Source organism: Rhopalosiphum padi, chromosome 3 (assembly GCF_020882245.1).
Source record: "Rhopalosiphum padi isolate XX-2018 chromosome 3, ASM2088224v1, whole genome shotgun sequence".
Classification (NCBI taxonomy): Eukaryota; Metazoa; Arthropoda; class Insecta; order Hemiptera; family Aphididae; genus Rhopalosiphum; species Rhopalosiphum padi.
This window is the reverse complement of record NC_083599.1, coordinates 26,418,821-26,436,502: the sequence shown is the minus strand read 5'-3', so window position 1 is coordinate 26,436,502 and position 17,682 is coordinate 26,418,821. Positions and strand designations below refer to the sequence as shown.

At 28.6% G+C, this 17,682-nt stretch overlaps 1 protein-coding gene across 1 annotated transcript; it reads left to right on the top strand.

Annotated features, from left to right (window-relative positions):
- The first annotated feature begins 15,399 nt into the window (after nt 1–15,399).
- LOC132924953 (putative nuclease HARBI1) lies at nt 15,400–15,923 on the top strand. Its single transcript, XM_060989387.1, has 2 exons — nt 15,400–15,675; nt 15,765–15,923. The coding sequence occupies exons 1-2, from the start codon at nt 15,400–15,402 to the stop codon at nt 15,921–15,923; spliced, it is 435 nt and encodes a 144-aa protein (XP_060845370.1).
- The last annotated feature ends 1,759 nt before the right edge of the window (nt 15,924–17,682 follow it).

The following is a 17,682-nucleotide window of genomic DNA, read 5'->3' as shown; positions in this document are numbered from 1 at the left end:
TGTTATCGGTTGCGCATATATTTGTCCCATCTTACACATGATAAATCTGTAATAAAAACAGTTAATATTAATATATATATATTTTAAATAATAATGCTACTATTTTATTCTAAAAATTGAATGACTTTTTAGTATAGTGCAAAAATCGTGCTGATGTCACATAATAATACATATTTTTGTATTTATAGCTGTACACTATTTATTGACAGCATAGTTAAAATTATACTAATTAAAGTATCATATTACAATAATATACAATAATATTTATCTCTACGAGAGTGATCATATTTTCGAAATTAAATACGGGACATCTATTAAACCTACATCAACCTATAGTTTTTAACCATAATTTTTAATTGTTGTGTAAATATTAATAGATTTTTAACTTTGATTAACTATTTGATATATTAAATTAAACCACTATGCTTTTATTTTTTGTGATGTTCTAATGTTAACTGATTTTATATAGGTACCTAGCTATATGATACATTTTAAATTTTGTTTTGATAGTTTATAGCCAATGCACACACATACATAATATTATAAGTGCAATCTATGGAGAGACTATAGTTGACTAAGTCCCTCTCTAAAAACTAATTTAGCCCCTCCTGATGGTTAGGTCTACGTTCCAGGTATACATAAACACAAAAATACACATCATTGTAAAATCAATAAATTGATTGCTTCGCTCAAAATTAAAATATTGAAAATGAGATATATTTTTTCATATAGTTTTTTTTTTAATAGTCCCATTGGTTTTAATACAACATAGCAACTGAACATTATATAAAATAATATTACTCTTCTAAACGACTTAAACCCATACACAATAATATAGCACGAACTTACATAATAAATATAACGGTATTTATCTTGTAATAAAAATGTATGTGGTGTATAAAGTAGATATTGCGATGTCAGAGATATATTGTAAAAACACAACTATCTAACATACAAATTGCATCTAATACATATACATGTATTATAATTAAATGAATTTGTTTATTAAATATATACCTACTATTAATACAGTCATAGTAAATAATTAAAAATAACGATTTACTGCTACGATGTTGTGTGACGTATGATATAATATATAGGTAAGGCCCAGTGGTTTTCCACCGGTGTGCCGTAAGCGTCTTTTTCCACTGCGTTTCTAATATTTTGTATAATATAATATATACATATAGGGACTGGTGAAACTCGATTCTGGTGTGTAGAAGGTTCGAGGTGGTTGAATGAAAATCGTTTCACCGGAAAATCGATAGGGAATGGTGATCGAATGTCTAGAAATTGGTCACTAAAAATGTGATAAAGTCGATTACCGTATTTGTGAGTGAACAGTTTTTCTATAACTTTTTAGTTATCAATCGGCGTAATACCATCATGTCCCGTCGCATGCCCGGTTTTTTTGAATGAATGAATGAATGAATAAAAAAAATATAAACATGAAAAATGGTAATTGGGGATCTAGCTATCAGCCCACAATCGATGCAAATCGATACCTGTACTCCTGACGTCGAAAGTCTGAAGCTGTTTTGTAGGAGAAAATATTATTCGATTGCCATGTTTGAATATTAAGTAATCCATAATCATCGGGGAAGTTCAATTTACACGCATCTAAACCTATCAGGTAGACAATCCGACTGCGTCGGATCGCGGACAATGTGGGTGTTGCACGGATAAAATTGTATTTTTATTATATATTATATCGCATACCTGGTTCTTTTTTGAATGAATAAAAAAAAAAAAATAAATACAGAAAATGGTAATTGGGTGTCTAGCTATCAGTCCTTGACCAAAGCAAGTCGACACCTGTGCTGAGCAATGCACCTACGACTATACTTCCTGACGTCGAAAGATTGATGCTGTTTTGAAGGAGAAAAAGTTCAAATTACGTATTAAAATTTAAATTAATTTGTCAGATATCATCGGGGAAAAACTATTTAAATGAAATTAAACCTCCCATCAGATAGGCAATCAGACTATATGCATTTACATATTTTTTTATTTTGAGTCTAGCACTGTCTCACTCATATGATTTGTATAATTTGTGTGTAATGAAACTCGAATATTCTTATTAATTGTCTTTTTAATGCTTATGTCAATAATCACCGATTTATGTGTATTATTCCTAATACGAATACCTAATGTAATAAATACTATTTGAATATGTACCCAATTTATTCAAAAAATTAAATATTAATGCTCATACATGATCTGTATAATTTCAATACATATTTTAAATATTAATACATATATTGTGTTTCATTAGGTAGGTAAAAAAATAGAATAAATATTTCGTACATCGATCGGTGAGAAAATAAAAAGAACAAAGAAAAACATTCGGAGGATTGTCATTCGTCGTCAGCGGTCGTACTCGTTACCTCGATCGCGACCGCTACGAACGCAAACGGCGAAAAAGCCGTATACGTACGGCTTTCAAAAGACGCACATTGCGCGAATACGAAAAGAACGGGTTGAGAAAACTCTGTCTTAAAATCATGTAAAACGTGGAAAATATTCAAAAAATCACGTCAGTAGAAATAATAATAATTAATATAATCTACCGCACATAGACCATACCTAGAGTAATAATATTACTCTATCACATAGCACATAGACCTTTTTTCTATGCGACCACCGCGATCCTGGTTATCGTGAACGTGACTATTTTTAGCGTTTTATTATATAAGAAGATATGTATATTATATAGTATCTATGTCGTATATGACCATAGACTCTACGGCGATATCTTACACTAGCGTCACTGGCTGCATCATTTTTTTTTGTGATATTTTTAAGACGACATTTTTTCATTACAAATTAGTTAGCTAATTTAGAGGTCACTCTACCTACTATCATTTTTTTTTTATTATTCGCGCACTCTTTTTTATAAACACACATTTACAAATACATATTATGTATACATTGTCATTCTTGTACTGTGTAAATATTAAAATGGTTAGTGTATGGTATATAAATGATTAATGAAAAAACGATTTAGTGGCGAGATATGAAATCCGTTTTTCAATAGCCCCCTTTAGTTTCCACATAATAGCGATTGAAAATTGTATGATAAAAAAAAATGTATACTCAACAAAGAGTACAAGAAGGTATACATTGAAATCTCTCCAGTATATATCAGGGGTGTCGTGACTCTTTTTTTTTTTATAAAGATCAATACCAAAGATTTATTTTGAGGAGCCATATAAATACAAAACAATATTGTGGACAGCGTTATCGAGATTATTTAGTGGGTCTAGTAGATATACAGCATTAAATTCGAACAAAGAGAGACCTACTTCGAAACCATCTGCGACAAATTTTTTGACCACCCGTGGTCCGTATTTATCGGCGATATATGATTGTGAACGATTTCTCTACCTGCAGACCTTTAAAAACATTAAGGCTGCATACGAAGTACAAAAATGAATACAACGTTGCCAAAATGCACTACCTACTCAATATTCAGTATTATACTAAAAATAAAAATATTTTAAAATAAACATAGTAAATTAACTGCTAAGATGTTAACATGTTAAGTAAAAAGTGTATATACTGTGTTTTTATTATTTTTATTATATAGTCAGGTTTGTAGTACAAAAAATAATAAAAATAATTTAATTTCAAATAGTTCTAATAATTAAAACTATTGAAATATAACTAATAATTTAGTCAATTCAAAAAATATATATTTATATATTTGTAATAAAAATTATAATTTAAAACCTTAATATCGATAACCAGTCCTGAAAAGTGTTTGAATAATAGTCACACTAATGTTTATTAAACCTCATTATAGATAATCTATAATTTCTTAAAATAAGTTATTTTATTAACGTTCACGGTTGTGAACAACGGCAACGTTGTTAGGGTAAGTAGAATGTTTTTGCAGAAGTATTGCGAAAGAAGTTCTCGCGACATCGTCGGTTTAAACCGTGGGGAGAGGTAGAACGTACGCGTACGCAATCATAATAATGCAAAAGGTCTATACGCAATTGTATCATACGCAATAGTTACGCACCCTGTATTATAATTGATGGGGAATTTAAAACCGTCATCTATTGCGAAAAACATTTTTTTTTAAATTAATAGTATGTAAAATGTATGTTTATTAATATGGTAGAATTTATTATTTTTAATTATTTAAAATAATATAATATTATCTGTTAATTTGTTGTTATTATAAATTTATAAACAAATACTTATACTATATTTATGCGCACTGTCGTAACTGTTGTGGTATACGTTCACACTAATAACGATATTTTTAATATTCCACATTCTATCATTTTTGTTTATCAAATGATGTGACAATAATAAAAAGTTAATAATTATTGTATTAAGTGTGCATCTACGCATATTATATTCAAATTATCGATTGAATAAATGGAAACATAAAAGATAAATTCTAAAATTTACGTTTATTACCAAGTCTCGAATGTATAAAAATGTCCCCAATGAGACCAGTTTTAGTGGCCACGTCCATTATTTAGAGATTACCGCGTTACACCATAGTAAGTGAGTTGATCACCGAGACCTACTTTATGTATTAGTTGATTCCCAAGTCATTACGAGGCATGTGTGAGCTGTTAGAAGTGCAGCCAGAAACATATATTAAATGCAAAAGCATTCCAGAAGAAAATCCATAACAAACCGAGAAAAACAATATTATTTGATAGAAGTGATGTCACAGTATACTGGTTATCTTATAATCAGATAACAGTTTTTATGTGTTTTAAATATTTTTATCTAACTACTAATTTTTTTTAATAAATAATAAATTATAATAGAATACAATATATAAATGACAAATAAAAATTGAACGATTTTCAAAATATGAAGGCAACCTCTTCATGGTGTCTCTTGGATTACACTAATAGTTTGAATATTTGACTAAATATTGAAAAAAATATATAATGATCCGAGGATTAACTTAACGGTATCGATGTAGGTAAACAGGTACCAGGGAATCAACTCGTATGTAGCCTGTTACACTGTACCTATATAGCAATTTGGTGTTTTGTACCTGCAATAGCACTCTTACTTTGACCGGTTTGACCTAATAGTATTAAAATGCCCAATGCGTTTGGAAATTGGACATATTTAATTATTAGGTAGATTATGAACTTGAAAGTAAAAATCATATTATATTGTACAATACTTATAATATAGGTGTTATAAAAATTGAACGAATCTTGATGATCGATTAATAAAAATGGCTAACAATGCTAACATTTTTCAACGCATTATTTTAGCAATAGTAAAAGTGATTAATATTTCTAACGAATCATTTGTAGAATAGATACAAAAGTACCTTTAATTGAATAATAATTAAACTATTAAAAAAAATCACATCATTAATGTAAACCAGCCCTTTTCTTTTCTCAAAATCTAAAAATATAAACGATATTTAATCGATCATTTTTCAGATTTCACAATATAATAAATTTTTTTTGTTCAACGTAGGTACTCGTATTATATTCAAAATCGTTTGGATACAAATCCAAAAATTTATCAAAATATAATAAATAGATTATAGGTATAATACAGTTTGAGACAATTTCACTGAAAAACCTATCACCTCTAATGTTATTTCCTCTATATTTCTATTGTATACTTGCCACACGAATGTAGACACCCGTCGGGATCAAAACTGCTAAACATGTGTTTATTGTTAACGTTGGTAGGTACTACAATGCCCATTAGGACCATTAGGTACTTGAAAAGGTTTTGACATACAAACACACCCTCCAAAATTCTTGATATTAAAATGCCATTTAGTAACCCTTATATAAATATAATAAAGAAAAAAATAAATACATTTTAGAAAAGCGCTTGATTATCGAATTTTTGTTTATAATATTTTCGACTATATCGATTTTTATTCATTTATTTAATATCAAATTTGAAATTTTGGACATACCGATGACTATTGGGGAAAATTGGACAACATTTAAAAAAAATTATATATAATAATATATAATATACATAATAATCGATCGCACACTCTGCAACATCTACTTGTTAGTAATAAATAATTATGATTCTACCCAGTTATATAAAATAATTATAGTATAATAACTTTTTTTATCGATTGATAGAGGACAATTACATTATAATAAAAGAAGCATTTATTCGACGTTTAAATTTTAGATTATTTCCTATAATTTGGATTGAACAGGTTGAAGAGAGGACAAGAATTTAATAATAATGATATTTTATAATTTGCATATATTGCAATTAAAAAATTTTGAACGGGTTTCGTATCGTTAGGTGGTTCAACACATTTTATCAGGATTCTGTGAACTATACTGGTCACGGACTTCACATAACCATATGCGCGTAATTATATAATATGTACAATTATTAGAAATTAATTACATTAATTACACCTATACATTATGAAGACTAAGTAAATATAATTACAATTAATTATTCATAACAGTATAACTATATATATAGGATACATACTTCTGCGGTATATTTTGTAGTATTGTGCTGTATCTGGATTTGTCGATGTCTTGTTAAATGGTATTTTATTGTATAACAAACTATAGTCTATATCCTTACAGCATGAGAACTAAATGAAACCAGTAACGGCAGGTACCCGGTCGAAGAACCCTCCTGCTAGGCTGCGCTGCCGACATCATATCACAAAGCATCGGTGGCGGGGGTTGTATTCAGCCTGGAAATGTATTAAAACGATATCCTGGATGCTTTATATTCCTGTACACAATACATGCGTATTTGCACAATACTCCAACACAAGCTGTATATGGTTGACAATAAAAGGAATAATCTTGTTCGAATAAGTGACACAGAGAAAGTGAAAAAAATATCATATTTTTGGGGAGCATTGGAACGATATTGATGGTATTTTTTCGATGATTGTAAGCACAATTTCTAATGATATTGATTTCACAAAATATGGTTTAGAAAGCCCTTAAACAGAGGAAAAAGTATTTTTATGATACATATAATAAATTACAGATTCAAAAGTTATTCAAAATGTTCCTATTAATCTGACAATTGGAATGAATTCTTACATACTACCTTCATTTGTGAACGTAAACATCGTAAACGGAGGCATATTTGCCGTCTATAAATGTGTTAAAGACGAATTCTTGTTACACTCATAATTATGTTGATAATAAATTAGTGGTGGTTATAGGAGCGATGTAAATCAGTCCCCCGCCATTGGGATTTGATAGTTTAAATTTAGTATATTACGAGCATATGCATTTATTATAATTAAGTCAATTGTCATATAAGTCAAAGAATTAATATTATTAATATATATAAATATATAATTATATCTATAATCTGTAAGTATATTTTATAATATATGTATATTTATAAATGGTTAGAGTGGGAGAGGGTTGGCTTTATTTTCACGCGTCCCCTTAAACATTATTATATATAGCCGCTACTGGTGTAAAAGATTATTGGGGAAACACAACGAACGCGCTGAACTATAATGCGTATTTATAGCAATGTATATTAATTTAATATGCTGAACAACTTGTGGGGTACCTAAGATTTTAGTATGTGAATCAGTACAGTTCACGACTTCACGAGAAACGACTTGCATAATATAAGAATCTAAGTATCTATAAATAATTATAATCCAACTACAAAATCATTTGGTAACCGCTTCATTTGCGAATTTGCGGTTCACAATTTATTATTTCACGTTTTGATACAACATAACTAATTTACAAAAAAAAATTTTATTTTTATTATGGTTTTATACAAAACTAAAATAAATTTTATAAAATTACATAAAAACAGTTGATATTAAGATTTTTATATTTTTTAAATCGTTATTTCATTTAAATCTATAAAAAAAATACTTCTAGCTTATTAATTATTATCAATAAAAAAATATCAATTTTGTTTTGTTTTTATTTTAGTAATAATTATACTCTTTCTAGTTTCTCTCATTAAATATTTAATAGGTGGTACATACTTATAATCTGATGTAAAAATAAAAAAAGTAATATTATAGACACCTTATATTTTTGTCACTTTTAAAATGTATTCTTAAAGAAGTTAGTATAAATTGATATATAGGTATTGTAAAAATAAAAAAAATTATTTATTCTAATCATATTTAAATATCTATATTTTTAAATTATGTAAATAGAAATATTTTAAGAAATAATTTCCCTAGTGGTTCAATGCAAGTGTATAAAATTGTAAGCTGCAAAAATCGAATAAGAATTTAACATTCATAATATTTAAAATAAACCATAACTAAACATAATATTGTATAGCGATATTATTATAGTGTTCGTTTTTAAATATTCATAATTTATATACATTCTATGGAATAAAAGGAATTAAATAATCAATAGATAATGTATTATTAGACGATTTAAATTTTTGACTTTTGAAAAAAAATTGTAATGTCATCTTAATAATGTAACTCACACCAAGAGATGTTGTTAAAGTAAAAAATAAAAACGTCTGCAGTAGTGCAGTGACTATTTCACACATATATCGGAATATCGGATTGACGCTTAGGACGCTTAGGTACTTGATTATTTTTAATGTTTACCGACAAGCCATATAAATGAATTAGATTATTATCTAATAATAGGTGATTACCTAGCATACGAAAAAAATTATTCGGCCATAGATATATATTTAATACATATTTAATTTTTGTAGTATATGAATACATGGTTATTTTTAAGTACTGTGGAACATGTTGCCCTCAAATTAGTTATTATAGTAACTATTATACTAATCAAAGTAAATAATATTTATAAAATCATAATACAATAATAAATTTTAAATTTACTCATACATAAATAGTTTTTATCTAATGAATCATTTTCATTTTTAAAAATGTCAATAAATAATAATGTTCATTATATCGTTCGATCTGAAGATGAAATAGTCGAGTTGCAGACAAAAATTACGTCTATCGTATGCATAATTGCGTGCATCTTTATTAAACGACAATAAGGATAAAAGTTTAGGTTTGCGCGGCATTGCACAGAGTAGTCAAAAATAAAATTATAATAATAAAAAGGGATAGAAGAATCCATGTACGAAAATAGTTATACCATGCAAAATTGAACGTAATAATGTAAGCCATGATACGGAACTGCAGGTGACCCTCCTAACTTAGAATGAGCTATAGGTGCACCAAGCGTACCATCTCTGAAAATTTTGCGCGGAAAGGTCCAGTGTGGCAAATGGCAATGTTGTAAATAATACTTTTATAAAGTATTTAAGTAAGTTTTCAAATACTTTTGGTTATTAATTCGTAGGTTAACCTATTATTATAAATTTATAATAATTATTAACGGAACATATACAGGGTGATTCTTTTATCATAAAACACTCATTATTTCAAAAAGTATTCATGTTTTTGAAAACATTTTTTTACATAGTTTCAATTGTTAAAAAAACAACAATTTTATTAAAAAATTATATTTTTAAATATTTTTTTAAAGTTTTTTTACTATTTTGAATGACAACATAGTTTTAATTTTATATTCCAAAGCAGAATAATTTTGTGAGTATTTTAATACATAAAAATTGAATTTAGGGCGAGTAGTTAATGAGTTATACGTATTTAAAGTTTAGATAATCGGAGTAGTGCACAAATATTTTGCGGGGTAACCCCGTACTCCACTCCGTGCATCTAAACTTTAAATACTTATAAAATAATACTTGAAACTTGGCGAAAAGTTTTGTCTTGAGACCTTGATTGACCAAAAAAAAATGCGCCATCCCTCTGAGGTCCGCAACCGTCCGCCATCTTGAAATTTTTCACTTTTTTACGGTTTTTTACAATATCTCTAAAACTATAAACTACAATAAAAATAACTTATGTGAAAATCGAAGATGGTAAAATTTGTAACAAGAAAGTTCTATACATTTAGCGTAAGAGTAATATATAAAGGACAAAGTCCAACGGCCGTCATAGAATGTGGCGCCGCGCGATATAATTACGTATATTATATACCTACGTGTGGCATGCAGACATATAGTTTGCTTACTCTTACGCTAAAAATGTGTAATACCTTTCTTGTCACAAATTTTATGATCTTCAATTTTCACATTAGTTATTTTAATTGTAGTTAATAGTTTTGGAATTATTGTAAAAAAACCGTAAAAAAGTGAAAAATTTCGTATATATACGTCGCTATAGCACGCGACGCTACATTCTATGACGGTTGCGGACCTCGGAGGGATGGCGCATTTTTTTTTATGTCAATCGGGGCACCAAGACGAAACTTTTCACCAAGTTTCAATACTTTAGTATTTTTAGAAAGGCAACGGCTTCTTTTGGAGCCCTATTGACTAGATTAAAATAATAAATAGTAAATACCTGAATGAAATAGAAATAAAGAAATACATCGTAATTGAGTCCGGTGAGGACCGGTCCGCACCGCAACGTGAGATGCGGCCGCCGTGATTCCAGTTTTCATTATAATTTCTCATTAAAAAGTTTGCACGTTTCATTTAATAACTTAATTTTTAACTGTATGATTTCGATGATTTTTGCAAAAAGTTCATCTGTACAATTTTTCTGATTTTTTAAAAATGTATTATGTATTAATTGATTCAGTAGATAATTAGTAAGATTCGGTTAAAAAAAAAACACCAAAATTTACACTGTTTAAATGGGCCGATCCTGCTTCGAGATAATATACACTGTCGTGCCGCCGCTATATTTTTTGTACTTAGCTCGCGCCATGACTGTGACACTGGATTTGCGAGGGCAATTGGTAGATTTGGTCGAGTACAATTGGTGCATTCCGTTCTAGGTAATTTTTTGGGAGGGGGATTAGTTCAAAGTTAGGATTTTATTTTTACTATATTATATTACTTTTGCTTTTTTGGCGGTTTTAAAATAAATTGTAGAACATTATATTATTATTTACTATTATTTATTTTATTTGTACTATAATATTTTTGCTTTTTTGGCGTTAACTAAATAAATTGTAAAACATTATTTTACTATATTAATACATTTTACTTACAAAAATGTTTGAATTATTTTTTGAAAAGTATTTAAACTTAAATAAAATTATGGTTAGGTTTTGATTAATTAACTATTGATTAAACTTAAAAAAAATTAATAAACTATTGGTTAAAAAATATACAGTCAGCGGAATCAATAAATAAAAAATTTCGGCGGAATTGATAGCCAGCGGAATCAATAAATAAAAAGTTCGGCGGAATCAATAAATAAAAAAGCTCGGCGGAATCGATAAAACCCCAAAAAGGTGCTTTTGAGCCTTGAGGCAACTGGTACAAGACCGTCTCAAGCATTCGGATTAGTGACCTTTATACCGCAATTTATTGTCAAATGACACTCCATAGTAAACCTGGAGTCTATAAAAGTGTGAGACATCACAACCTCATCCAGGACATATTTTACTATTATTTTGTAATATTTATATATCTATATCTATATCTATACTACTACATAAATTTAAGTTGCTTTTTTTTGTTCGGGATAAACTCCGAAACTACTTATTCAATCGTCGTGCAATTTTTTTTAAATTAAAGAGGACATCACAGAGAAGGTTTAAGGCAAAAAATTAGTCCGATTAAGTTAATAAATAATTAGTTATTATTAATTAAAATAAACGTGTAAATTGTATACCTATATATATATATATATATATATATATATATATATTATTGTATACATTGTGCGGGCCATGGGTTTCTATGGTATTGTGTTTGATATCGGCGGTGTATCACACGTACACCAACAACATGTATCTATATCTATGACTATACTACTATATAAAATGAAGTCGCTTTTTTTTGTTCGGGATAAACTCCGAAACTACTTATTCAATCATCGTGCAATTTTTTTTAAATTAAAGAGGACATCACAGAGAAGGTTACGTTGCTGGAATTGACTTAAGCGTTCAATGTTTTTCTCACGGTCAACTATACGTCGCCCTGTTACGTGTGATATCCAAATTTAATTCGTATATTTTGCCCCCGATCCAGAAAAAGTTAATAACGTTGTTTACAAAGACATTTTTTAAGTCTGAATAATTATCAAAATACTGGCATAATTCATATCTTTTGTTCCATCCATAGTTATATCTACAAAATGTACATACACAATTTACATACATATACATTTACCATTAATCCGCGGTGGTGACGCTAAATTTATATGGCTACATTACCACGAAGACGTGACTAAAAGTGGTCTAAAATAAAAATAATTATTTAACATCCAGAAAATAAATAGAAATTTAATATCTGAGAAATCTTGCAATAGCGAAGCATTGCCGGGTCAGTTAGTATATTTATAATTTAATAGTAATCGAACTATAATATTATTTATAATAATGTTCTTAATAGAATTAAGGGGTTTTTTTTTGGAAGTTATATTAAGTTTATAGTTATCTACTAAAAAAAATATAATCCTCCCTAAAGACAAATTCTTAATTACACCATTGGACATCACCCTATCACCCTTTTGTATGTTACAACGACACGTGTGACTGTATAAGTAACCTACACACAAAACAACTAAATAAGTCAAGCAGACACATACGAGTATATGGTACACGGTCGTAGTATCAAAACACACACAATACACAATAACGTCAATATATGTTTTCCAAATCTTAACATAACCCACAGTCCATACAGTAACCGATTGATTGGTCGTTTATCAATTGTAGAGTCTGTCATGGTCTTTACTGTCACCGCTCCTTATCGCCTACATTGTCCTACGCTTACTTACACCGACGAAAGAATAAGCAAGGGCGGCGCCTCTCCCGCTATTTTAGTTAATATTAATTAGTTTATCAATTGATAAAAAAAATTGTATGTAAAAATAATAATAGATTAAACAATAAAATTAGATAATAGTATAAAATCTATAAAAAAAATAAGTGTTTCATGAGTTATAAGCAGAGGCGGGCTGACCCACTGGCATATTGTCCTATAGAATAGTAGGCCTTTGTAGTACGAGGCCCCCTTCATCAATACCTAGTCTACAAGAAGCCTTAATTAAAAAATTGCATATTATTTGAATTACTAAAATCTTTAGTATTCTCATCCGTTATATCTGGACTTGATAATATAGAACGAACAATAAATCGATTGGTCAGTGGTTTGAATTTAAAGTTGCTAAAACAGTATCCGGTATTCGTTCCTAACGCAATATATTTATATCAATGTGTTTTGTTCTGGTCATCCAACGGTCCGCTGAAACAGATAGATAAAACGGATAAATCGTGTATTATTAAATATATATAAAATAATATCTTGTTAGCTGTTATTATTACATAAGTATCTATTAACTACTAAACATTATTTATTTTGTTTCATATTTTTTATATAATTTATACAAGATTTATAGTGAAAAAATAATTTAATTATAAAGCCAATTAATAAATTTTATTTAGTTAAGCCACTGTAAATATAAAGTTTTTTTATTCATATTTATAAAGTTATATTCAAGTTATATATTTTTATTTTGTTACCTGTGCTGGTATTTATAATATATTTGCTATTCACATATACTATGTTTTAATTCATTATTTCTATGCTGCAGTAGTTTGTATTAGGATAGGCCTAATAGGGCTATGTACGAATTGCGTCCCAAAATACAAAAATATACATCGCGGTATCCGAGTTGCGTCCGCGATTTTTGCACAACATATCTGAGATGCGTCCGCGGTTTTCTCGCGACATGTACGAGTTGCGTCCTGGTTAATAATTGATTAATTGGTTAATAATATACAAATTTTCCTTCCCAATTTTACAGATAGAGGACTGTTATTTGTATAAATGATGTGGTTAAAAATTGTAATTACATATTCTAAATTATTTATTGTTTTAAATGTATAAGGTTGATTTTATAAATGGTATGGTTATAAATTCTAATTATATATATATATATAATTTATGTATTGGTAAATTTTTGTTTGCTAATTTTTGTATGAAGTCAAGACGTGTTATATTTTTGTTTTAAAACTTAGTCAAAGTTGTTTTAATGATTTTTTTCTTTTTCCACGTCTTCTCTTCGTTTGCTTCTTAAATTAGAACATTGCATTTTAATATAAATGTCAGTTTGAACATTTTTCAATACGTCAACAAATTGAAAAATGTTAGGATACGACGAATTTTGAGTGAAACGATTCACATTATGCGTTGGTAGTATACGCATTAACGAGTTTGAGAACTCGGCCCATACTGACGGATGAAATTTACTTATATAATCGATAATCGAGATTATCTACGAGTTTATCACCAAACATTATTCTCAGTTGCTGAAAAATCCATGGACGCAACTAATATATATCGTGACAAAACAGCGGACGCAACTCGGATGTGACGTGACCAGTGGCGGCTCGTAGTAGTTTAGCACAGGAGTGCGATGAAAAAATTTATGAACTATAATACACCACACAAAAAATTAAAATGATAAAATAATAATATAAAATTAAATACGTCGCGCGTCGTTGCCGTCCGATTTGAGCGACAAAATTCACCGCATATCATAAGCTTCTATAGTCGCCGCGTCATCGTGATTCGTGATAATGTTATTATTACTCGTATATTAATATTATATCTATAGTTTATACGGGAAACCGATATTTTTATGTGCGATTTAAAATGTCGCACAAGCTGCAGCGTTGCATAGGCCTATATAGCTATCCAGTATGGCAGTATCCATATACCCGTATAATAACATCGCGAGTTCGTAACGATATTCTAATAAATTATGAAAATAATTTTAATAATAATTAAAAATATATTTAAGGGGATTGGTGGCGGACATTTATTTTAGCCAAAACATCCAATTGTTAATGTATAATATACTATGTACTAAAATATGTACCTATTTATTTTGTAAATAATATATTTGTACTATAAATTCTTAATTTTTGTAGGGAGTGCGACCGCACCATCGCACATATATGTACGAGCCGCCACTGGCCGTGACAAAACCGCGAAAGCAACTAGGACAAAATATTATTTAGAGACGCAATTCGAATGCGCCGGGACTAGATCATTGACTACGTGACCGAGGTCTGCGCGTCGTAGTCACGGAAGAGGTACATTATTAGTTATTACATGACAAATTTAATTTTTCATGAATTATTATTTCACAGACGGTCGTATAGAATCTTTACGGGGTTATTCATAGTCAAATTGGACCTGATTTAACAATAGTTTATCTTTTTTGTTATTCATAGACGATAAACTTTACTTAGACCTTAGACTAAGTTTAACGATAAACCTCTGATTTATAAACTAGGTAAATACTAGGTTTAAAGCTGGTTTATTATAAAAATCACTGTTTTCTTAATATGTATTAATGTATTATCATTTAATTTAATTTATTTGTGTTTTAAAAACTTGTGCGTTTTATACTTACCAAAAATGGATATCGGTAATGTACAAAATGTTAGACGCGTAAGAAATTTAAGAAATGTGCATTTTATTAGACAGCGGAAAATATATAAGATTTGTAAAAATCCTTACAACGAATTTACTAATAATGAATTACGTAAAAAGTATCGATTTTCAAAAGCATTCTGCTTACAAATCGTAAACGAAATTCGTGACTTTTTACCTCGAGTAGTTAACAATTACGGAAAACCAATTTCGCCGAGCTTACATTTGTTGATTGCACTTCGTTATTTAGCTAGAGGACAAGTAATTATTGATTATGTTTTAATGTTTATAGTAATAGTTCATTTATGAATTTAAAACAAATTATAGTACCTGTATTATTATAATTTAAGGTTCAGGACGACAATGGAGACTTACATAGTGTTAGTCAACCGACAGTTAGTCGATGTTTGAGTCAAGTTTGTAGAGCACTAGCATCATTAAAAAATAATTATATTAAGTTTCCATTGACCAATGAAGAGTTAGCTACTAAAAAGACAGATTTCAGTTAGTAGCTCTTTCTCTCCACTTTCCCAATTGACCCTTTTTTGTTTATCAATTTTAAAATAGAATCACGCAATTTAAATTATAATTTTAAATAAATAAATACCACTAATAAACTCAAAAATAGAACACGAAACTAAAAATAAATTCATATAGGTAATCTAGAAATATTTTACCACAACTCATAAAATATAACGATAACAATGACATGAAAAAAAAAACACCTGGAAAAACTGTAACGTTCGCATTAAAATAATAGAACATAGAATATATTTTTAATTTTTTTTTTAGATTGGCAACAATTAATAATAATATGGAAATTTGGGTGGCTCTATGGCTGTTTATAATAAACCAAAGATAATCACAGTTTTTCAAAACTTAGCCTAGACCATTGACTATGTTTACTGTGAATAATACATATTACATTATTAAACCCGAGTTTAACCAAGGTCTAAGAATTAAACCAAGTTTATTAACTAACTTAGGTTAAACCTTAGTTTTTGACGATGACTATGAATAACACTGTTAGCGTCAACGCAGTCGATCATTGCGTAAATATTGTCATCCGTGTATTTCTTATGTACCACGCTGTACTGTCTGTACAAGCACACAGCGCAAGTCAGTAGTCACAAACCATTTCTTAAATAAAGCTCCTGTTTACTTAAATAATATTTTCATTACATATAACATATAATCCAAGATAATTTTGGGCCCAGGGCTAAACAATTTTAGGGGTCCATAACCATAATCAAAATATTGGTGACCGACAAATAAAAGTATTTCAGACAAAAATAAATTATATTTATAAATTATTTCTTACTTTTTAAAAAACAAAAATAAAAATGTTAGGTACTTGTATAAATAATTGTTCATGTTTCTCTTGATATACGAAATATACTACTATTATTATATCCAAATATTTTTGATTTAATAAACAAACGTATTATTCGCCAAGGGTCTACTATTATTTTATATCTGTGTGGGCTTGGGGCCATGCCCCCCTGCCCCCCTTAATCCGGGCTTGATACAATCTGTTATACAACATAGCTCGAATTATATTTATAACCTAATTACTTATAGCGTAAACGTTATACAATTTATATGTATTATATATATATATTTATACATATTTAATATGTTTGTGATTATTCCACTGAAATATTTATAATATCCACAATCCACATGTGCCCACGCAATACGACCAACTACCTGAATTTACTTAATTGTCTTCACTTGGTAAAAATGTTGGGTAATGATCAATTCTTCACTAGTAGTTCTAAGGTATAGGCTAAAGATGGTTTTACGCATAATCGTCAATCATTAAAAAAATACAATTAAAAAGTATTTATAATTAGTTGAATAGCTATTAATAATATTATATACAAATATAAAATAGTGTCGTTAATAGGTTTATGTTTTATAATCAAGGCTGGACACTGTGGGCAGTATCTTGTATCGAGATACATAATTTGAATGTATCTTCTATTGGGTATTTAAATAATTTATTGACTTGTATCTAGTATCTTTTTATTATTAAGATACTAGATTCATTCAAAAACTATGTTTCATATTTCATTTATATATCAGTTTTCCTAATTGCCCAATAATTAAAAATATATTTTAAGATTAGATTAAAGTAACTTTGGTGTCTAACGTCCTGACGATAATATTATATCAGCGATATTTTATATATTTTTTATAGACTGTAAATCTTTTTACCTATTATTTTGTTTGTTTATTAATATAGTATTATTATTTTAAGTGTAT